The 25402-nt window shown below is 35.9% G+C and overlaps 1 protein-coding gene across 1 annotated transcript; it reads left to right on the top strand.

Moving 5' to 3' along the window:
* The first annotated feature begins 3574 nt into the window (after positions 1-3574).
* cry2 (cryptochrome circadian regulator 2) lies at positions 3575-21880 on the top strand. The gene is made up of 11 exons (XM_067378811.1): positions 3575-3891; positions 5487-5595; positions 9729-9871; positions 14212-14485; positions 14693-14833; positions 16147-16458; positions 16545-16696; positions 17044-17246; positions 18088-18171; positions 18274-18476; positions 20812-21880. The coding sequence occupies exons 1-10, from the start codon at positions 3734-3736 to the stop codon at positions 18468-18470; spliced, it is 1773 nt and encodes a 590-aa protein (XP_067234912.1). The 5' UTR covers positions 3575-3733; the 3' UTR covers positions 18471-18476; positions 20812-21880.
* Positions 21881-25402: the final 3522 nt, after the last annotated feature.

Genomic DNA, 25402 nt, shown 5'->3' with positions numbered 1-25402 from the left:
AGAATACAGTGTAATACAATACAATGTTTAATACAATGTAATTTTCTGAAATATTTTTATATTTTTTACACTATTGATGTACATTTATATTATTCACTTATACAATGAAAACAACCCAAGTTGGGTTGAAAATGGACAAACCCAGCAATTTGGTTAAATGTTTGACCCAACCTGCTGGGTAGTTTTATTTAACTCAACTATTGTTTAAAAATGACTGTATTGCTTGCTTAAAATGAACCCAAAGTATGTTGGAAATGAACATTTATTAATAAGTTTAATGAATAATAAAAAAACAGTAAACATTTATTAAATTGCTTATTGATAAATGTTCACCTTTTGATTATTATTGTTGCCTCTAGTAATTATGTGTCAGATTTTTATTTTAAACTCTTTTGGTTTCATTTTAAGCCAGCCAAATTGTAATGTAAAACAACCCAGTCACTGAGTTTGTCCATTTTCAACCCAACTTGGGTTGTTTTTAACCCTGCATTTTTTAGAGTGTTTGCTAAACATTACGATATAAGTTATAAATTAATATATTAATTACTGTACTGTGCTCAAGGTTACAGATGATCACCTTATCAAAACTCTCTCAATATTATAATGATTATTAGTAATAATAATAATGTATTATATTACAGTATATATTACATTGTTACACTATTAATATGCATGGTTCAGTGTTGCCTCCAGGCAACATGCTCTATTTTAGTTTGTTTTTAATAAAATAAGTCACCAATTAATTGATCAAACGTATCTCAGGACAGAATAACTCAAATGCTAATCAATAAAAGTGCAAAAACAACCAAAACATAACCAAAAGGGGTCCATTTTGTGTCCTGTTTCAGCACATGTGCGCATGTCACATGACTCCATATTTTCTCCAATGAAATTGCTTTTTTCACTTGTTTGTAACCATTTAATCACTCACAAAAAATACGAGTCACCTTCACTGGCAACTGTGGCAAGTAAAGAAGTATTTTCAAGAACTTTACATTATATATCATCAAATATTTTAGAGAAAAAACAACACAAATATTTTTTTCCACATTAATATCATATTGCGTACTACAGGTGCTGGTCATATAATTAGAATATCATCAAAATATCATAATTTATTTCACATTAGAATATTGTGAAAAGGTTCAATATTGAAGACACCTGGTGCCACACTCTAATCAGCTAATTAACTCAAAACGCCTGCAAAGGCCTTTAAATGGTCTCTCAGTCTAGTTCTGTATGCTACACAATCCAAGCACATTAATAGAGAGGCGAAGGGAAGGAAAAGATGTGGTAGAAAAAAGTGTGCAAGCAATAGGGTTAACCACACCCTGGAGAGGATTGTGTAACAAAACCCATTCAAAAATGTGGAGGAGATTCACAAAGAGTGGACTGCAACTGGAGTCAGTGCTTCAAGAACCACTACGCACAGACGTATGCAAGACATGGGTTTCAGCTGTCGCATTCCTTGTGTCAAGCCACTCAGACAGGTTTAGAAGCGTCTAAAGAAAAAAAGGACTGGACTACTGCTGAGTGGTCCAAAGTTATGTTCTCTGATGAAAGTAAATTTTGCATTTCCTTTGGAAATCAGGGTCCCAGAGTCTGGAGGAAGAGAGGAGAGGCACACAATCCACGTTGCTTGAGATCCAGTGTAAAGTTTCCACAGTCAGTGATGGTTTGGGGTGCCATGTCATCTACTGGTGTTGGTCCACTGTGTTTTCTGAGGTCCAAGGTCAACACAGCCATATACCAGGAAGTTTTAGAGCACTTCATGCTTCCTGCTGCTGACCAACTTTATGGAGACGCAGATTACATTTTCCAGCAGGACTTGGCACCTGCACACAGTGCCAAAGCTACCAGTACCTGGTTTAAGGACCATGGTATCCCTGTTCTTAATTGGCCAGCAAACTCGCCTGACCTTAACCCCATAGAAAATCTATGGGGTATTGTGAAGATGCCAGACCCAACAATGCAGAAGAGCTGAAGGCCACTATCAGAGCAACCTGGGCTCTCATAACACCTGAGCAGTGCCACAGACTGATCGACTCCATGCCACGCTGCATTGCTGCAGTAATTCAGGCAAAATGAGCCCCAACTAAGTATTGAGTGCTGCACATGCTCATACTTTTCATGTTCAAACTTTTCAGTTGGCCAAGATTTCTAAAAATCCTTTCTTTGTATTGGTCTTAAGTAATATTCTAATTTCCTGAGATACTGAATTTGGGATTTTCCTTAGTTGTCAGTTATAATCATCAAAATTAAAAGAAATAAACATTTGAAATGTATCAGTCTGTGTGGAATGAATCAATATAATATACAAGTTTCACTTTTTTAATGGAATTAGTGAAATCAACTTTTTGATGATATTCTAATTATATGAACAGCACCTGTATAATTAGGGTTAATACATTTTTTTCACCCATTTTTTCACCAATTTTTTCATACATTTTTTTTTTTTTTTTTGTCACATTATTTTCAGAAACTCAGTCAGACGGGTTAAAACACTGGGCCATTGATGTGTGAGCCCAACTCAATGTGTCTTACAGCCACCTTAAAAGGGTTAGTTCACCCAAAAATGAAAATAATGTAATTAATTACTCACCCTCATGCCGTTCCACACCCCTAAAACTCATCTTCGGAACACAAATTAAGATATTTTTGATAAAATCCTATGGCTCAGTGAGGCCTCTATTGACAGCAATGTTACTGCGCACCTCTCAAGATCCATAAAGGTACTAAAAACATATTTAAATCAGTTCAGGTGAGTACAGTGGTTCAATATTAATATTATAAAGGGACAAGAATACTTTTGGTGCTCCAAAACACACACACACACAAAAATAACGACTTTTCAACAGTATCTAGATATGTGCCGATTTCAAAACAATGCTTCAGAGCTTTACGAATCAAATCAGTGAATCGGAGCGCCAAAGTCACGTGACTCCCATCCGTTTGTTAGGAGATCCGAATCACACAAAACAAAAGATTCATAAAGCTCAGAAGCTGCAGTGTTTTGAAATTGCCGATCACTAGATATTGTTTTTTTTTGTTTGTTTTGTTTTGGCGCACGAAAAGTATTCTCATCGCTTTATAATCTTAACCATGAACTCACATGAACTGTTTTAAATATATGTTTTTAGTACCTTTATGGATCTTAAGGAGTGCAGTAACATTGCTTTCAACAGAGGCCTCACACTGAGCCATCGGATTTCATCAAAAATATCTTGAGAACTACCACGAGGGGGCGCGAAACACCAAAAAATGCAAACACGTGCGTTTCTACAGCTTATGCTTATAAAACAGACTTACCAGCTACCCACAACTGGGATATGTGTGTACATTATATGTATTTCTCTTTATTGCCATCTGCTTTCTTCACAACACTTTAGTGCGCGTTTTTACGAGTCTCATGAGCTGATGTCATAATTTGACTATTATTTCCCAGGAACATGGCGAACAACACACCAGAGAAACGTGACGGGGCTGGACCTTCAACGTGGGGGCGAACCAATAGCCGCTCGGAAGCTCGCGTCACTCATTCCGGTAATCCGTACACGTGTCATCTGCTGCCCAATGGACGCAGGGAGAGGCGGAAAAACCATTGCGTCTACCGTGACTGCTCCTCATCTCAAACTTCACAGAGAGGCATAATGAGGACCCTGAACGGCTGAAATCTGGGATTTTTACGCTTCTGGACTACCATACCACGTTTATCATGGAATAAAGTGTAACTATGGGAGTGAATTCCGTGCATTGGTTTCGCAAAGGGCTGCGGCTTCATGATAATCCGGCTTTACAGGAAGCTCTGAATGGCGCGGATACTGTACGCTGTGTTTATATTTTGGACCCGTGGTTTGCAGGCTCTGCCAATGTGGGAATCAACAGATGGAGGTCAGTGCCATTTATTTTAGTGGTTTGTAGTTACAGACAAACGCAGTTTTAGAGCTATTGTGAGGGGTATGTATGTATGTATGGTGGCGCGCAACTACGCAGCTCTTTTGCACAGACGCTGTTATGTTTTGGCCCTGACATGCGCCGACCGAGTGTGCGTGATAGCTGGTGGCTTGACATGTCATTTTAACGCAATACTTGTGCGAATGTCTTATTTAATCACACAAAAAAATAAACACTGACTTTTTATTACCCATTACATTAGTTTATTCGCTCGCGTAAAGGGGCCTAGCTGCTGTTTAGTGCATGTGAACAAACTTTATGGACATTTCAGCTCAAGTTTATTATAGTGAGTTATTAAAAATACGATAAATGAATTCATATTTAATAGTTACATAAAGATATATAACTGGAGTGCGCTTTGGTTTAGACCTTTAAGCTATATGGCTAACTGCTAGTCTTTTTGCTCACGCCCACTTTGGTTTTATATAACAGCTAAAAATTGCATTTTAATTATTGCGTCGTTGAATGTGTTTGTTGGTGAAGTCAAACGCGCGCATTTTGGAGACAGATAGAAGAACGTGCAAAAAAGATTCCGAAATGTAATAGTGCAAGTCATGTGATTTTCACGTGTTCTGTGTTACCATACATGCTGAGAGATGCATTGTGTGACTGAATAACCCGACAATAAACATATTTTAATGCAGTGTAAACCAAAGCATTGTCGTGAAAACGCAGTCACATTATTTTATTAATGAGAGCATGAGTATGCAAACACCCATTTTTGCTTATGTAAGAGTAATAATAATAAACATGATGCATGCTGAATCACACAGTACGAGTTTTGGGTAGTAATAAAATTGTTTTTGGTAGTAGTGTGGATTTTGATTCATCACAATGACTCAAATCTTTTGAATCCATTCCAATACCTATTTTAAAACAGACAAGGCCTTATAAATCGTATGCTAGGAGTAGAGCTTGTTTAAAATACAAGAGATTAAAGCGATAGTTCACCCAAAGTAAATATTCTGCCATTTATTCACCTTCAGATTGTTCCAAACCTGCATACATTTCTGAACACAAAGGAAAATATTTTGAAGAATGTCAAAAAAACAGTTTCTGGTCCCCATGTACTTCCTTAGCATTTTTTATTTATTTATTTTTTCCATACTATGAAGTCAATGGGCCCATTAACTATTTGGTTAAACATATATTTCAAAATATTATCTTTTGTGTTCAGAAGAGGGGAAAAAAATCATACAGGTTTGGAACAACATGAGGGTGAATAAATGATGACAGAATTTTCATTTTTGGGTGAACTCTCCCTTTAAAAGTATTTTGGTTTCCAATGAAATTTAAATGAAGATTTGCGTGATTGGTGCAGGATTGCTATTAATATTGCAATTTGAAGTAAATCATTTGCATTTTTCTTCAAAATGATTTATTTGAATTTGAGTTTATTTCTTTTCTGTCTTTGGAAAATAACTTCTGATAACTTTTGCAAGTTGAGTATAACTAGCTCTGCTTGCAAAGTCACAGCATATTAACACACAGTTTTGTAAATATTATAATATTTCACATTTTCTCTCCTGCAGATTTTTACTGGAATCTTTGGAGGATTTGGACACAAGTTTGAGGAAACTGAATTCAAGGCTTTTTGTGGTGCGGGGACAGCCAACAGATGTCTTTCCAAGAGTTTTCAAGGTCTGTGTTTGTCTCAAGTCATTTGTCTCGTATCTTTTTGTCTCACTTTGGCTTTAAATATCTAAACATTTATGTATGATAACATATTGGTGCATAATCCAATCCCAAGTTGTTTTTGTTAACCGTTTTCCATAGTTAGTGGATTTGATGTTGCATATTTTAACATCAGTTAATTTTTGGGGTCATTGACAAAATAAGGTTTTTAAGTGTATAAAAAAACAACAATAAACATAATAGAGATATAATGAATTTTGAAGTTTTATTAATTGTTGAAAATGAGATTATAAAAACCACATAATCTATTAACACTGCTTTTGTCATTTTTTTACAAGATGACAAAATAGTCAAAATTTTGGTTATACCGAATGACAATATTTTCAAACAATGCTAACAGGCTAATATCTAGCTAGCTAGCAAAAGGACAGTCAAACATTTTATATTTAGTACAAGTTTTTAAAATATTACAACATTTTCCATGTTTTATAGCAGTTGTACCGAATGACCTGATGTTTCGGGACATGCGTATGAGCGAAAACATGAATTTTTCAAATAGTTAAAAGCGAGTTAGCTACTTTGCTTCAGGACCATGTGGTCCTTTGCAGGTGTCTGAATGATGTCACATCCTGTCACATGATATTGACCGCATGACTTGATCCAAAATGGTCCCTTTATATTGGTTACTCCGAATGACATCAATGAAATTAGTTTTTCCGGACATTCTTTCTCATAACAAACCAAAGACTTTTACACATAATTTTAATACCATTTTGCACTGTTCACATATGATCTTATAAAATCATGCCAGAATAAAAAAATATATACATTTATTACATTTTAAGATAATTTAATGAAAATTATGGACGGTTAAACCGAATGACCTTTTGACACTTCAAAATCTTTAAAATACCTTTAAATGTAGCAAAATATAATTTGTATTCAATAAAAGAGATCTAGTTGTACTACCTTACATACTTTTGATGTCATATCTTTGTTTTTATTATTATTAAGGCCTTTGGACAGAAAAAATGACCAGTCACGTCATTGACCCATATACTCTCAGTAATGTTAGTGATCATTTATCATTAGCAGGGTCTTTTTCAAGTGATGCCTTGTTTCAGAAGATATATAATAATTTTGTCAGGGTTTAGTCCCAAGATCATAATTTTATTCTAACTGACAACTGGAGAAACTCATTAAACTGTACCAATGCATTTTTACCAGCAGCCATGTTTTTAACAAAGATAACAAGCTTGAAGACTGATTTAAAACGTTGCCAAATATCAACCTCTGGCTAATTAGTTTAGTAAACATTAGCTCGTGGCTGGTTGCTATGGCTTCATTATATACACTCAGTGCACTTAGTCTACTGGGCAGGTTGTTGTGACTGCTGCTCCTGTAGTGAACATCCGCCAGGTAATGGATTCAACAAAATTATGTTAATTTTCAAGTGATGCCTATTTGGTACAGGGCATAATGGAAGGATGGAACATGACAATGATGTTGTTGGGTGGGAACCACAGTTTAAGTTTGAGGCAGACTTTGTGTCATAAGTTAGGCATTTTAGTTTGTCTCTAGGTTGCATATTTTTGTTTTGTTTTGTTTGTGGGCCGGTAACCTAGTATGGTAATTACAGTGTAATATTTTAATATTACAAACACACTACAATTCAAAAGATTTTGTTTATATTTTTGAAATAAGTCTCTTATGCTCCCCAAGGCATTTATTTGATCTAAAACACATTAAAAACAGTAATATTGTGAAATATTACAATTAAATGTTTCGACCTAAATATATTTACTAATGTAGTTTATTCATGTGATGGTAAAGCTGAATTTTTAGCATCATTACTCTAGTCTTCAGTGTCACATGATTCTTCAGAAATCATTCTAATATAATGATTTGCTGTTCAAGATCATTTTCTTATTATTAAAATATTGTTGATGATAAACAGTTGTGCTGCTTAATAATTTTGTGGAAACTGACTGACTTTTTTCAGGATTCACTGATGAATAAAGAGTATAGTTGAATAAGAATGAATAACATTTTTGAAATGTAACTCGTTTGTATTTACAATTGTTTATTGTGTATGTTTTATGTTTGATCAATATATTACATCTTTGCTGAATAAAAAAAGGGTTAATTTCTTTAAGTAATAATGTTATTGAACCCAAAACTTTGAACAGGAAACATCAGTGTTTTACTGTACTTACAAGTGATTTTTTTTGTTGTTGTTGTTGTTGTTGTTGTTGCTGTTGTTGTTTTTCTTTTTCTTTTTTTTGTTACTCAGCATCAAGTTCTCTCATAATTTTACACTTTAAAGGTGCCATCGAACATTTTTTTACAAGATGTAATATAAGTCTAAGGTGTCCCCTGAATGTGTCTGTGAAGTTTCAGCTCAAAATACCCCATAGATGTTTTTTTATTCATTTTTTTTTAACTGCATATTTTGGGGCATCATTAACTATGCACCGATATATAGGTTGCGGCCCCTTTAATTCTCGTGCTCCCCCTCCCCCGGAGCTCGCGCTTGCCTTGAACAGCATAAACACAGTTTACACAGCTAATATAACCCTCAAAATGGATCTTTACAAAGTGTTCATCATGCATGCTGCATGCATGCGTTGGATTATGTGAGTATAGTATTTATTTGGATGTTTACATTTGATTCTGAATGAGTTTGATAGTGCTCCATGGCTAACGGCTAATGCTACACTGTTGGAGAGATTTATAAAGAATGAAGTTGTGTTTATGAATTATACAGACTGCAAGTGTTTAATAATGAAAATAGCGACGGCTCTTGTCTCCGTGAATACAGTAAGAAACAATGGTAACTTTAACCACATTTAACAGTACATTAGCAACATGCTAACGAAACATTTAGAAAGACAATTTACAAATATCACTAAAAATATCATGTTATCATGGATCATGTCAGTTATTATTGCTCCATCTGCCATTTTTCGCTATTCTTGCTTGCTTACCTAGTCTGATGATTCAGCTGTGCACAGATCCAGACTTCCTGCCCTTGTCTGATGCCTTGAACATGGGCTGGCATATGCAAATATTGGGGGCGTACATGTTAATCATCCGACTGTTACGTAACAGTCGGTGTTATGTTGAGATTCGCCTGTTCTTTGGAGGTCTTTTAAACAAATGAGATTTATATAAGAAGGAGGAAACAATGGAGTTTGAGACTCACTGTATGTTTTTTCCATGTACTGAACTCTTGTTATTCAACTATGCCAAGATAAATTCAATTTTTAATTCTAGGGCACCTTTAATCTAGGAAGACCTTCAAAGATTTCAACCAATATAATTAAAGCAGTTGGTGTTAAAATCCAATTTCATGGAAAATCTCTACAAAATCATTTTTAGAATCCTAATCCTTATTTTCCTTATCCAGTAATCATGAAATTATTTTCTCGAAAGGTGTGGGAACATTGAGTAATTTAAATGCTAAGGCAATCATCACTTTACTAATGTGTACACTTGGTTTTAGGAGTCTATTCAAATCCATATCCTGACTAAAGTTATGGTGACTCCACAGCTCCTAAATTTCTCATTTAGATACTGCAGTAATTCCCTATTCAGCCAAACATCCGTGTCTTATAACTCTGATTGATTTACACCAGCATCTTAAGGTAGTTTGTTATGAAAGATCTCATTTTCATGCAGCCGGAGCGGTCTTCTCTCTCTCTCTCTCTCAAGCACAGCATTGCATCATTCAGACATTGGCAAGTGGGTTGTACGATCCCTTTGGCAGGTTAATAATGCTGTTTATGCAAGGAGGTGAATGTACCAGCACATCAGCCCTTCAAAGTGAGCTTGTATAACTAACATGTCACAGAATGAGCACAGTGTGTGAAGATAAAATTGACATTACTAGTAATGGCTCAACGTTTTAGGTCTTATTGACCTTGAGGTAATTGTTGTTAAAAGAAGCTAATGATGTTAATGAAGGTTAAGGATGTTAACTCAAGGACATCATTGACCTCACTGTTATGTTACACTTACTTATACTGCTTTTTACATGGACAGAAATGATGTGTAAAGATGCTACATGTTGATGTTATAGTTAGTTTGATCATTTGTGTCATTCTTTAACACATATTTCTGATCTCTGTCTCTTTCAGGAGTGGAATGTCACACGTCTCACATTTGAATATGACTCGGAGCCTTACGGGAAAGAAAGAGATGCAGCCATCATTAAAATGGCGCATGAATACGGTGTGGAAACCGTGGTACGAAACACTCACACGCTCTACAGTCCAGACAGGTGGGTGATGAACTGCACTTGCACACGTTCCTCAATGAAAATTCATACGCATATTCCTATTCCTCACAGACTTAATAAAGTTTGTATTATAATATTTCAAAATGTAGTTTATTCCTGTGATGCAAAGCTGAATTTTCGGCATCATTATGCCAGTCTTCAGTCAATTGATCAATGAGAAATTATTCTAATGTGCTAATTTGCTGCTCAAGAAACAGTTCTTATTGTTCTCAATGTTAAAAACAGTGCCTTCTTTTAGTATTTTTGTGGAAATAGTGATTCATTTTTTTCTGGATTCTTTGATGAATAGAAAATTCAAAAGAACAACATTTATTTGAAATATAAATCATTTACTGTCACTTTTGATCAATTTCATTTATCCTTGCTTGAATAAAAGTATTGATTTCTTAAAAAAAAAATAAAAAATCTTGCTGACACCAAACTTTTGTTTATATTGCCCTCACAGACCTGTTAAGTGAGAGATTATGGTATTGTGAGGTAAAATACTGCAATATTTTGAAATACCAATTTATACTTTCGCAGCACCATCTCTAATATCACATTTTCAGAAACGTGGCCCTCACAAGTGTAGTAAAATGAATGATCTAATCAAACAGCATTTAGAAATATTCTTTATCATATGACACAGTGCTTAAAACTCACTCAGGTCTCAACTGCCATCAGTGAATCTGTTTTACATTGTTTCATCCTCTCAAATATTTGCATTTAATTTTAGCCTGTTCATGATCAGATGTTATATAAAAGTTCTTGGAGAAACTAGTCCAAATTTCATTACCACTTCTTATTAGGGGAGTTATTGTTTGATGATATATCATTTCAAAACTTCATCTTTTGTTAATTACTCAAGCACCTTTCCCCCATCAGGCTAGCCAGGAAATATGTTATGTGTTTTGCTGGCTCTTTTATTTATTTATTTATTTATTTTTTACATTATTATGAGTGTTAAAGGTGCCATCAAACTTTTTTTACAAGATGTAATATAAGTCTAAGGTGTCCCCTGAATGTGTCTGTGAAGTTGCAGCTTAAAATACCCCATAGTTTTATTTTATACAGTAAGAAACGATGGTAACTTTAACCACATTTAACAGTACATTAGCAACATGCTAACGAAACATTTAGAAAGACAATTTACAAATAAAAATATCATGTTATCATGGATCATGTCAGTTATTATTGCTCCATCTGCCATTTTTTGCTGTTGTCCTTGCTTGCTTACCTAGTCTGATGATTCAGCTGTGCACAGATCCAGACGTTAATACTGGCTGCCCTTGTCTAATGCCTTGAACATGAGCTGGCGTATGCAAATATTGGAGTCGTACATATTAATGATCCCAACTGTTACGTAATAGTCGGTGTTATGTTGAGATTCGCCTGTTCTTCGGAGGTCTTTTAAACAAATGAGATTTATATAAGAAGGCGGATACAATGGAGTTTGAGACTCACTGTATGTCATTTCCATGTACTGAACTCTTCGTTATTCATATATGCCAAGGTAAATTCAACTTTCAATTCAATGGCATTTTTAAATATCTCAATCATGAAGGTGATGTGGTGATTGGTTTAGTTTGCATTAGGGATGGACCGATGTATCAGCCGAATATAAGCAATTATTTTCACTTTAGCCCATCGACCGATTATTTAAAAACAGCTGATGACCAGGGCCGATTACATCAACAAAAAGAGGGTTGAAAAAACATGTCAGACTACTGTGTGTGAAGAAAATCTCTCTCGTGTTGAATTTAGAGCTGTTGAAGTGAAAGTGACAATAACGCATTAACAGTTAAGAAAGCGATGTTAAAGCAAGCTCTGTTTGACCCTATTAAGTTCAAGCCAGGGTTGCAAGGTCTGTGTTTTTTCCCTATGTAAATCATTATTTCTAGTGTGCCTCCCATCCAATAATTGCAGAGAGCTTTGTGCTTTATCTTTGATAAGAAACAAAGTCTCAGCTTCCAAATTCTGTCCATTTTATTATGAAATTCAAACAATAAATGGCATTTGGGGGTGTAACGGTATGCAAACATGACGGTTTGGTATGTAAATTAAATTCAGTTCCTATTTATTTTTAGATATAAAAATCAACACTCAAATAAAAAAAAAAAAAAAAAAACATAAATTGCACAAGGCAGGTTTTGTATGAACTTCTAATTATAAAATTATTACTTTACATTTCAAAAAATTTATTAATTAAATAATTTAAACAGTTACACGTAACTTGTTTTCATGACAAGTTTACTTCAACATACATTAAAAAATTAAGATATTACTAACAGGTAAAGTAAATATGATTATATAAGCTAATATAGTGCATATATTTAGTGGAATGCTCCCTTCTAGAGTTAATTTCTCTAGTGAACTAATGCTGTAGACACTAAATGACTTGCCTGAGGTAAATGTAATGCTCCGTGAGATTTTTTCAAGCTGTTTTATTGATATCTTTCCACGGTTGAAACACCGTTTGAGAGATTACACGCATATCTATATCATCTGCTGTTCTTGTTCTGAGCTTCTATTGTTGTGGAGGTTAGCAAACAGTTGCATTACCGCGCATTACCCCTTCAGGATTGGAATGTGCATCGCTGGAACCATGACGTTCATAACGTATGATTCTGGACAAATACATGTACCATTACACCACTAATATATTTTATATTATATTATATTATATTAATATATGTGAGATATATGGGAAAAATTACACTGATAAAAAATGGATACAATTTACTGAAATTTTTTTAAATGATTTTAAAATTCAATGCATTAGGGACAATGAAAATGTTGTCAGTAGGACAGGTATAAATGTAAACTACTGGACCAGAGGGGAAAACCTCCTTGTTAGTGCACGTCAATGGGCAACATTCCCTAATCATTGACTAGATTACTCAGTAAACTTTGCCATCACTTTAGCATAATGTGACATAACGATGAACTTTGTGGTACTGTGACTCTGGGCTGTAATTGTGTTTATGTGCAACTCGCATTCTCTCTCTCATTCCTTTCCTGAGAGTGTTACCAAACATGAGAGAATGACTCTCCCCTTCTCAGATTATCGTGCAGATACCACTATTCTTGATGTGTAATGTAAAACAAGAGGCCTTTTGCATAGGTTACATAAATGGGATAAGGTTGGTTATACGCCCAGGCTCTATATCTCATTCAAAGGGAATGAGAATGAGCTTGCATGTAAGCGTGTGAATGCATGTGCGGGTGTGCGTGTGACGTCCAACTCTCTAGTACAAACAGGAGAAATGAGACTCGCTGCTGCCATCTGCTGCCTGAAAGTGTCCCTGACGGTCACACTGAGAAACATGTGCTGTGAGTGGGAGGGTGAAATAGCATGCAAGTCACCACTGCAAACATGTGCGAGCCGAGCGCCAGGCTTTTCCTAACAAGCACGCCGGTGCCCTCTGATTCTGCACCGTGCAGAAAGAACCGGCCAATGGCAGGAACTCCACCCCTGACGCATATAGACAGTTGTATAAGATCAGGAGTATAAATAAGGGACAGGCTGTTAATGTGTTGTTTCTCTCTTAGATTAGACACTGAGACTATTAGCTCAGGGACATGTGTGCTTGCATTTGGAGAATGTGGGGAAGTGTGTTTCCTCTGGACACTCTGCCAGGCACTCTTTCCTACTTGATCGATTATGACTTTACTTTAGTGACCTTGTTTCCTAGAGAATAAAGCTAGGCTTATTGCAGTGCCACCTCAGGTTGTTTGAAACAGATTGGTGTAGAATTAGCTAGAAGTGAAATGTGCTACAAACAAGCAAGGTTGTGTTAATATCAATCAGGGCAACAAAGTCCCGCCCTACCGCTGTACAAGAACAGCATTTGTGATGTTAAGAATGTCAATTTAATGTGTCCTTGCTGAATAAAAGTATTCCTTAAAAAAAAAAAATATATATATATATATATATACAGCTACGGAAAAAATTAAGAGACCACTTAACATTGATTTCTGAACTAGGAGTGGTCTCTTGATTTTTTCCATAGCTATATATATGTATTAAAAACTTCACAAACAAAAATGTATTCATTTTTCAGTGATCCACATATGTAAAACATATTGAGCCTGTGACGGTACTATCAACTGCCTCAAAACACTTTCTCATGTTTATTGTTGTTGAGCCTTGAAAATGAACTCATGAACTCAATGATCTATTTCTACTCTAAATCCCTTGACAATCAGTCAACAAGATCAAATCAAATTAGTTCAAAATGGACCCATTTCCCTTTCTAAGTTCTATTAATATTCAACCTTAGAGAGAAAATAGCTGCTTTTAGACAGTGAAATCAGAGACATGTTTTTGCTTTTTCCCTCAGGATCATAGAAATGAACAACCACAGCCCCCCTCTCACTTTCAAGAGATTTCAAGCCATCGTGAACCGACTTGAACTTCCCAGGAAACCGTTGCCGAGCATCACTCAAGAGCAGATGGCAAAGTGTCGGACGCAGATCTCGGACAATCATGACGAACGCTACGGCGTGCCCTCTCTCGAGGAGCTGGGTTTTAAGACTCAGGGTGACAGCTTGCACGTATGGAAGGGTGGTGAGACAGAAGCCCTGGAAAGATTAAATAAACACTTAGACAGAAAGGTGAGACATGGAGATACTTCATTAAATTATACATTTTAATACTTACTGATGACTAATTAATTATTAAGAAGAAATGCAGTTTTTATAAAAAAATATTCTGTCCAGTGTATTTATAGAAGGTAACAATTAATAAATGGTTATATATAACTGTTAATATTTTTGATTTAATCTTTGATTTTTTGTTTTTGTTTGTTTGTTTTGATGCAGGCCTGGGTAGCAAATTTTGAGAGGCCTAGAATAACTGCTCAATCACTATTTGCAAGCCCAGCTGGACTTAGTCCTTACCTACGTTTCGGCTGTCTGTCATGTCGTGTTTTTTACTACAATCTGCGGGAACTTTATATAAAGGTAAGTAATTGTTATTTTATGGCATTGTTGGTAGTCATCTTGAGAAGTTCAAGTTTAGTAGTTTAATATTAAGTGGTAGGTAAATTATGAAAGTGGAAGTTCAATAGAATAAATGCACTTGCTAACAGATACATTTGACTTAAATAATAGAGGATCCCAGTATAAAGCCTTGGGGGACACCACAAGAACAGCTGATAGTGTATAATACAGGTTAAGTTTTGGGCACCCTTGACTGAATTTATATTTGCAGTCTGAATTTATAAATCCATTTGATATAAAGGCTGCAGTTGAAATGCTTCAATTAATTGTAGAGATGAATATAAATGATCTAAATTTTAATTTCTATAAATTTGTGTGGGAGAAGTAGCTACACACTCCTGTTCCTTGTTCGGATCACTCCATCAACCCTCTGGCCCTCTTCGTTTAGGAGTCACACTTGCCTTCCTTACGGTCAAAAGTGACCAAAGCCTTGAAAAGTAACTTTTTTTTTTTCTTTTTTTTTTCAGGAAAACCAATGTAGTATATTCTTGTTCAATGATATTTTTTGATTATTATATAAAATGTTGAGGGTATTTTTTATATGATACTATGCAATATTTATACAATTTTATTAGCTGTTTTCCCCATTGAAAATAATACTTTTTTTCTAACTTATTTTTAAATTATTTTTCAATTAAAGCTGGATTCCATGTTAAAATATAGACAAGGCATTTAATCTACCTTAAAAAAAAAATGGATTTTAATGTCATTTCTGCATCGAAGGCGATTCATCTTCGATAATGAACGCGATATTGCGTGGTTTGTCAGTGAACTACGGCTCTGTCTATTAAATGCCGCTCCATTTGAAAGCAGGTGATGGCGATTTAGCTGTAATCAGGGAACCGGCTTTACTGACGAAATGCGCGTGACAATCTCATGCGATATATCGCCCAGCCCTATTTTGCAGTCTGAATTTATAAATCCATTTGATCTAAAGGCTGCAGTTGAAATGCTTCAGTTAATTTTAGAGATGAATATAAATGATCTAAATTTTAATTTCTTTAAAACCTTATTGCAATGGATGAAATGGTGACACCAAAGCAGCCATCAAGTGCCCAGCATCTGAGGGGACTCTTTCATTACTAATAAAATGTATCTTAGGTGGATACCTCATGAAGTTAATTTTGTAATATTTATTTGAAACGTGGCAGTAATAATAGAGTATGAGAATGAATTATTGGTGTGTCCTGTTGAATATGTATATATGGTTCTAAAAGTCATACTGTAAAAATACTATAGCATATTTCGTAACAATTTTCATTGCACTTGTCCAGCTGCGGAGACGCTCCAGTCCACCCCTCTCGCTCTTCGGGCAACTCCTGTGGCGAGAGTTTTTCTACACGGCGGCCACCATCAACCCCAACTTTGACCGTATGGAGGGAAACCCCATCTGCGTGCAGATTCCCTGGGATCACAACCCCGAGGCGCTGGCAAAGTGGGCAGAAGGTCGAACAGGGTTCCCTTGGATCGATGCCATCATGACCCAGCTAAGACAGGAGGGCTGGATCCACCACTTGGCCCGGCATGCCGTAGCCTGTTTCCTCACTCGAGGAGACCTGTGGATCAGCTGGGAAAGTGGAATGAAAGTAAATAAGATGGTGCAACTTCCCCTTTCTTCCTTTTTCTTCCTTTTCCCCCCCCCCTCTTAATCCCTCTTTTTTCTTTCTTTCAGGTGTTTGAGGAGTTGTTGTTGGATGCAGATTGGAGTGTGAACGCGGGCAGCTGGATGTGGCTCTCCTGCAGTGCGTTCTTTCAGCAGTTCTTTCATTGTTACTGTCCCGTGGGCTTTGGCCGCAGGACGGATCCGAGCGGAGACTACATCAGGTGCACAAACCAACCCTGAACCACACTTATACCAGTTAGACAGCACGTCTTGCATGACTGTCAGGTGTTATATATTTTGAGTTTCATAGATTTGTTGCGTAAACTGCCACTGGTTCAGATCTCTCCACTGTGCGTATTCAAAGGAGCTGCTTTGGCATTGTGAAGCCTTCTCAATTAAGAATATCACAAGAATACCCTGGAAAATAACAAGATAATCAAAAATATCAAATTTTGGGACACACAAGATATTAGTCATAACTAATACTAAGAAATTATGAAATGCTTGATATTTTGCCATTATTTGTAAGTGTCTGTTATAAAGCCATCTTATATATTCTCACATGCAGGAGGTACATCCCGAAGTTAAAAGACTATCCTAACCGCTACATCTACGAGCCATGGAACGCTCCAGAATCGGTGCAGAAAGCAGCCAACTGCATTGTGGGTGTGGACTATCCTAAACCTATGATCAATCATGCCGAGAGCAGCCGGCTTAACATCGAACGAATGAAACAAGTTTACCAGCAGCTGTCACACTACAGAGGCCTTAGTGAGTAACACACTGTGGATCTATTGAACACATGCAAGGTTGATTACAGCCTTCTAATGGAGGAAATAGGAAATTACAGCATTTTGTCACCAACTAAAAGATAGTTCTTATGAAATTTGAGAGCTTGTGTAAGGGGTTATTTTAAGCAGTAACGTCAGTACAGTAATTTACTGTAATTTCTCAATAAATTTCTTTGACCCAGTTGCTCAAAGCACTTTTTATTTTTTGACCTGATGTAGTTTATAGATAATTGTGCTCTTGCAGTTGAGGTAAATGAGACTTTAAAACCGAATGCATGTTAGGAGCTTGGAGTGACGTCAAATGATTGAAATTATCCGGAATTTCAGGAACAGGTTAAGGTCAGGATAACACAAAAAGGGAACAAACTGAGCAAACTGGGACCAAATCTCTGTGCAAAGGGCCTTGCATAGAGCCATGGTCATCCTTGCCCACACAATATGGGAAATAGTACATTTGCAGCGGTTGCATTAGCTCATGATTGTCATTCACTGCATAAATAAATGCCTTATTGAAAAAGTTGAAGTGCTTGTTTAGTTAGGACTAAAAGACTTCAGTTAAGGTTTTAGTCTTGTTAAGATTAAAAGAGCTCTTGCCACAGAAGTCCTTGTGATTTCAGTGTGTCATAAAAAAATACAGGTAGTTACAGCATTTTAGTAAAGGATAAAATAGAGTATATCAGTAAATTTACAACCCAGTCCATCATTATCTAGTGATGGATAATGATTATTTCTGTATAATATTTGTTGTGCAGTTGTGGATGACGACTTGATCAGCATTTACAAAAAATTCTAACATAGCCTTTTTTCTCTTTTTGTGACAGGTTTGCTCGCCTCAGTCCCTACGATCCAGGAAGAGGCGGAGCCTCCCATGTCAGATGAATCTCAGGCCAGCAGCAGCACTGCCGGTGAGACCCGTCATACTAACAGGATTCACCTGTGCACCTGTGTTTTTCTCTTGAAAGCAAAATGTGACTACTTTTGCTGAAGTGGCATCATGTTTTCTACAGGTCAAGCCTGCACGCCCCCCCCTGCAACATCAACACCGCCCAGCTCAGAGCCCTCCAGCCCGACAGCAGCTGCCCCCGGCACCCACACCCAGAGGAAGAGGGGTCGACCCTCTGAGCTCACGAGCAAACAGAAGTCAAAAGTCCAGCACACCAACCAAGCCAAAGGAGTCGAGCAGAAGATTGACGACAAGCAGTGACCACAGGTACAGGCCAGAGTTATAAATCCCACAGTGTTTGTACTGATTCCTATGTATGTGTGTGTGTGTGTGTGTGTGTGTGTGTGTGTGTGTGTGTGTGTGTGTGTGTGTGTGTGTGTGTGTGTGTGTGTGTGTGTGTGTGTGTGTGTGTGTGTGTGTGTGTGTGTGCGTGTGCGTTTTTGTGATTTATGAGGACACAAATTTGTATAATGACATGGGTATTACACTGGTATTATAACATAAACATGAAATATTTGGACATTTCCTCATATTAAAAAAAAAAAAGCTTTAAAACATACTAAAAATGTTTTATTAAAAATCTAAAAATGCAGAAAGTTTTCTGTGATGGGTAGGTTTAGGGGTAGTGTATGGGGATAGAATGTACAGTTGGTACAGTATAAAAACCATTACTCCTATAGAATGTCCTCACTAAAATAGCAAAACGTAAATGTGTGTGTGCATATATATATTAGGGCTGTCAAAGTTTAACATGTTAACGCATGCAATTAATACAGCATCCGTTTTTTCCTGCCACCCTTTGGATAGTGTTGCTAGCCATATGATGATGCTATCATTCATTCAAGTGCTATTAAACCATTAAAGTGTGACAAGGCACAAAAAAAGAACTTAAAACTGTACTGGCGTGTGTCTGTGATGCGGTGAAACTGAAATAAGAGCACAGAATGCCGCCTTAGACAGCGTGCCAGTGCAGCATTGAGTTCTCTTTCATGCTTGAACGGACAAAAACACAAAAGGATACTCGCCACTAATGGGAATTTTGACATTATTTTGTTATACAGTCTTAAAATTAGTTTATTGAAAAAGAAAAGTGTTAAATGAATATAAAGAAAATAGGTCAGATCCACATCATGTGTGGCATGTTTTAAAGTGACAGCAGCCTAATAAACCTGCTGCTGTCATTAATGTTAATCAAAGAACAAAAGACAGAGAAAATCACTCACTGCTCTTGACTGAATCTCTTGTTTCTTTAATAAGGATCAATCTATATTCAGCTTATAATTTATGCAATGAAGACTGGAAAGTGTTTATTAGATAAAGAAATTATTCAATTTCTGTATATTTACCAGTTAGACCTACCTGAAAATCTTAAAGCAAGGTTACATGGGTCAAAAACAGCGAAAACAGTAACTTTTAGTGCATTTTAGCAAGGCAGGTAAAAATATGAAACGACCCGCCTGGGCCAGTAGAAAAAAAACCTTATTATTGAGCCCTGATATATTAATGGCACAATATGAAAATATCCAAAAAAACACTAGAACAATGTGTGATATATTTTGTTGACTTGTGTACTTGCATTATCTCAAACGTTTCCAACAATGTTTAAATCCAGAGAAATACGCAATTTTAACTACGTCGCCTATCACTGACATCACATACCATCGATTTCCAGTTTTACTTTCATAGAAACCATGGAAACAACAAAGACGCTTTAATATATTGTTTTATTTGGCAGGTGAGCAATACATTTATCAACAAACTTAATTTTTTCAACAAATCATTGTTATACAGCTAAACGCAGTCTTATTGTTTGAATTGTTTTCTTGATTTACCACGAGTACAATGTAAAAGTTTAATACATTACCTCATCCGTTACTATGATTTCTGACAGTCCGTCGAATTGCTTTCCATCGGCAGAGGTGAAGACAACAAGTCCCATGATTCATTAAGTCCACGCTTATTCACAGCATCATCAAGCCATGCCATTGGTTTGAATAAGTGACCTTTAGTGGAGAAACTTACATATTGTGCTTTTAAAGGCAGCTAAATGTGACCTCTATTACAGTGGATTTATGTAAAGATTGTTTTAAGTTCACTTCAGTTAAAAGTTGTTATATTTTTAAAGCCTATTAAATGTTAAAAATGATAGTTTTCAGTTATACTGTAATGTTGAAAAGCTATAATTAATGGCTAAAATTGAGGAAAAAAATCCATGTAATAGAGAAAGATGTAAAAAGATGTCTTTAAACAAATATTTAAAATATACAATCTTTGTTTCTACATTATTTTGGAGATTCAATGTGAAAGCATTACAATACAAAAAAATATACATTAAAATACTTAGGTGTTAGTTGCGATTAATTAAAAAAAATGTGTGATTTAGTTTTTTTTTTTTTTTTTTTGTCGATTGACAGCACTATATATATATATATATATATATATATATATATATATATATATATATATATATATATATATATATATATATTAGCATTGAAGTAATCCAGTTTTTAAGCTTTTAAAGTCGAGTCAGTGGTTTTAATTTGCTAGCAAAACGAACCAGCCAACAGTGATGATGATCATGAATTTCTGCCTCCTTCAGGTAGAGACTGCATTTGCAGTCCCATATCCAAGGGAGTCGGAGGAGTCTACCTCCCAGAACCATCCGACAGACGGAAACGGCAGGAGAAAAGTGTGAAATGTCGCCACCTTTTGCAGAAGAACAGAAACGGCACTAATAAAAAACAACGACAAAACATTTAACAGTTCTGTCAAGGCGTGTTATACTGTGTAGATCCAGGGCTTCTTTCCGAAACATCCTTCATAAACAGCTGCTTTTGACCTGCTAAACTAAACATGATTGTATGAAGATACAGATCTGTTTCAGATGTTTAGTGCATTGCGACCTGACAGAAATGAAATGGATATTTCCGTCGCCATTGACAGTTTAGGGTAATGAGTGATTCGCAGAAATAAGTATTCGTGAAATCTAGCCAAATTTATGCAACTCGAGTTAATGGTATGTCATAGAAATGAAGAGGGAACATTTGAAGATACGGCCTACAGTGTTCTGACCACATGAATTGAGAGTTGTAATTTTTGTATGAAGTCTGATATAGTTGAACTCTATAATTGCTTGCAAGCTACAAGCAACTAGTTCGCACAAGCAATGAAGAATTTTACTTCTTCAGTTTCAGTTTTGGTCATTTCTCCCTATAAATATACGCTTTGTGTAACTCCGAATGCAAACATTTCATTGCCACTGGCTGCACTAAAGTTTTCTGAATTTAACTGCATTCGATTCTCATATTATTTCATTAAGCTTGATTTATTTACCGAGTCATTCATTATAACGTTTTCTAACAGTTAACGACGATTAATTGTACATTCCACTAAATGTGTTCATTCACTATAATTTAACAATTTAAGATGTTCTCTCTGGCAATGTGGAACAGCTTTATTTATTTTTCCTCCCTTTTTTTCTTTTTTGTATTGTATAAAAGAGTTTATTTTCATTAAAAGGCTGACGGGATTGTTAAGCTGTTCTGTTTGTAGGCAGTAATTTATTTAAGCCTTTTCACTGCATGCTTCTGTCAGCGACAATGTTTCTGCGATATATTGCATCTACGATGTTTCTCTGTAGACTACAATATATCAAATAAATTTCATGAATCTATTTGAAACTCATTTGACTTTGTTTTTCTTCAACATTACTTCATCATGTTACTCATCCAACAGCCATTGTTTTACGAAATCTCATGCAGCTTGTTGAAGAGAGGTGTGCTTTTACTTTTCTAAGTGATCAGACTGAGACCTGTTGGACGTTACAGCAGCTGAGCTATATTTAGGTATCAGAATATCGTAGACACGTGTGTAGGCTCTTTTGATTTGGGTCAGTAATTAACAACCAAGAACACCTTAACACCATAGCAACATACTTAAAAACACCCAAGCAATGCTCTGTCAACCACCCACAAAGCCACAGTGATAGTCTTGCAGTTTTGAGAACATTGACTTCAATCACCACCAGAGGGCGTCATATGGACGTATTTTTTGGATTTCTCTCTCTCTCTCTCTCTCATGTATATATGTATGTATATATATATATATATATATTATAGTAGAATGCTGAATTGCATTTCTGCAAAAGCCTGCTCATTTGCATTAAGTGATTGAAACTAATCATATTTATGGTCATAGTCATAAAACTGTTAATTTATAAATGTTTCTAAATGTTCAGATGTCTCTTTTAACTGCCCAGTACAAATCTTTCAATCCAGCAATACATTTTTTTGTTTTATTGTTTAGCTTTATTTTATATTTTATTTTATTAATATTTAGTTCTATTTTATATTTCATTTTTTTTTTTTTGTTTTTTTTTTTTGCTTTTTCTTTTATGTATTTTTGCTTTTATAGTATTTTGTTTTTAAACATTTTACATTTTATCTTTATTTTTTTCTGCATTTTGTTGTCTTTTTTTGGTATTGTTTCTTGTTTTGTTTTTTTTTCTTAGTTTTGTTTTTGTTTTGTTTTTTGCTTTGGGTTTTGTTATCCTATTTTTCGTTTGTTTTTGTTGTTTTTATTTGTCTTATGTTCTTTTTCGTTGTAGTTGTGTGTTTTTCTTTGTTTTATGTTCTTTTCTGTTGTTTGTTTTTGCGATTATTTATTTATTTTATTTTTTTGCTCTCTTTTTGTTTGCTTGTCATTGCTTGTTATTTGTTCAGTTTTGTTTTGTTTCGTTTTTGTTTTTGTTTTTTGTTCATTTTTTTTGTTTTTCTCTTGGTTTTTGTCTTTTTTTGTTTTCTCTTTTTATGTTTGCTTATCATTGCTTGTCGTTTTTGTTCAGTTTTATTTTTGTTTTTTGTCTTTGTTATTTTTTTTTGTTTTGTTTCTTTGTTTTGTCTTTTGTTGTTTTGTTTTCTCATTTTTTTTGCCATTTTTGTTTTGTTTCTTTTTGTTCTCTTTATGTTTGCTTGTCGTTGCTTGTCATTTTTGTTCTGTTTATTTTGTCTTTTTGGTTTTGTTCATCTCCCCTCGTTTTTTTGCCTTAATAGTTTTGTTTTTGTTTAGTTTTTTTTTGGTTCTCTTTATGTTTGTTGTTGCTTTGTTTTAAAAGGTCATCATCCAACCTTCACATTAAACAGATTAAACGGTCACAGATACTTCCTCTGTATTATAATCATTTATTGTTATTCATCTAAATAAGTGAATAATGAAAATGGCATCTGTGATAGTTTTCTCATTGTTATTAAAATTGACATGCACCATCAGTGAACGTCTGAGTGAACTGAACAGCATCCAGCAGTGTGCTGCTGTTTATCTCAGACTGGCATTGTAGTAATGCAATCGAGCTGCTGTATGCAGAGCTGATGTGAACGGCGTCCTGTGGGAGCTGCGCTAATGAGAGAAGAGCTCTCAGCTCCTGTCCAGGTCAGCTAATGTCTGCTCTTATAGAGCATAATGACCATACAGAGACTCTTATCGCTGCCTCTTTGCCTGTTTCTCTTTCTTCGTCCTCCATCTTCTGCTGAGTCCCGCAATGAAACAGATCTCCTGCAAGTCAATAACACGTGTTATCTTTGCTCGCCCAACAGTTCAATGTAAAATAAGATGACGCATGTTTGATCCATCAATAACATGCTTGCTTTTCCATTAATGAAACATGGAGATCTGGATCTAATTAACAGGGTTTAGGAGGAGTTACTAATGAACTTTAATGATACAATATATATCACAGGCAGCCTTGGAGATATTTTCATCTGTTATCAATGCCATCGATTCCCAGCAGGCATCTGCCGGCCTGCACTAGTGTGGAGGTGGCAACTTGAGCCGCATTGATCTGGACCATCAATCACTGGGGTGGCAGACCCTTTTAGAGGAGACTACGCCTCTCTCTCTCCCTTTCTCTCTCTCCCTCTCTGTTATCCGCCTCTGACTTTAATGGCTCCATTGAAGGACACACGCAGAGCAGAGCAAGGAGTGTCATGGGTGTGCAGCAGGATGTTTTCCAGGGGAAGTGAGGACATCCAAAGGCACTACAGCTTCCCGTGGCTGATGTAAGCCCCCTGAGGACCCTCGTGGAGGACGTTTCTGTGTGGAGTGCCGTACGGGTGGTTAAGAAAGAAAGTGGCATAATTGTCGGCTCCATCGATTTCCCCCCAAGAAGGGTCCAGTGGCACCCCGCCCTGCCCCGCAGATGGTGCTCAGCCTGGCCATGGACTCCAGAGAGGATGGGGACAGCTGGATGGAGGAACAGTGGGAGAAATGGTACAGTAGTCATGCGGCCTTTTGCGCTGCACTTAACTGACCTTGGATCAGCCAATGTGCTCTGAAATGGGCCAGAACGTTAGTTTGGTGTGCACGCAGGAAAATAAATGGGTTATGGATGCGAATGAAGGAGATATGAAAGTTTTTGTCATTTAATATGTGTGTATATTTCTACTCTAAAATTAGGCTTGCTTTGAGTGTATCAAAAAAGATAAAATTACTCTACTGTGGTGTGCAAAATGACATTTAGAGGTCTACTAGGGTTTTTCCGCTTGACTGAATTTATGTTCAGTTATCTTGTTCGTCTTATCTATGCAGCTGCACAAATTGCAGGAATATAAAAAGGAAGTGCTGAGAAGTTAGAATGCTTTTTAAAGCTTAATTTATCAGTAAATGGCTAAACGATTTTGCTAGCTTGCAGACAGAGGTAAGGATACCTAATAACAGTTGCTTTCTAAATATTAGGCTGAATAAGAATGTAATTGTCAAGGATGTTCATACAATGTGTTGAAAAAAACTGCAGAAAAATATAGCAGAAATGTGTTGTTTCCGTGCTTAACTTTCATGATTCTGAATATAACTTTGTTAGGCCGTTTAATAAATTCGTTTTTTATATACTTTTTTATATGTATGTATGTGTATGTGTGTGTGCCTGGTATTCCCGGTATTCCCTACAAGGATAGTAATACCAGTAAATTTTGACCTTATGGTAACATTTTTTTTTTGGGTCCCCATGAGGAAAACAGCTTATAAATCATACTTAAAGAAGTGTTTTGAAAATATAAAAATGCAGAAAGTTTTCTGTAATGTGTAGGGGGATAGATTATACAGTTTGTGCTGTATAAAAAACATTACGTCTATTGGAAGTCCCCATAAAACATGAAAGTCAGTATGTGTGTGCGTGTATATATAGCATTGCAGTATTC

The sequence above is a fragment of the Chanodichthys erythropterus genome, chromosome 24 (assembly GCF_024489055.1).
Source record: "Chanodichthys erythropterus isolate Z2021 chromosome 24, ASM2448905v1, whole genome shotgun sequence".
Lineage (NCBI taxonomy): Eukaryota > Metazoa > Chordata > Actinopteri > Cypriniformes > Xenocyprididae > Chanodichthys > Chanodichthys erythropterus.
This window is presented reverse-complemented; position numbering and strand designations above follow the sequence as displayed.

Coding starts and splice junctions, on each gene's coding strand:
- cry2 (XM_067378811.1), top strand. CDS start 3,734: ATGGGAGTGAATTCCGTGCATTGGTTTCGCAAAGGGCTGCGGCTTCAT. Junction 14,834..16,146: donor TGCGGGAACTTTATATAAAG/GTAAGTAATTGT, acceptor GCACTTGTCCAG/CTGCGGAGACGCTCCAGTCC. Junction 18,172..18,273: donor GGCCAGCAGCAGCACTGCCG/GTGAGACCCGTC, acceptor TGTTTTCTACAG/GTCAAGCCTGCACGCCCCCC.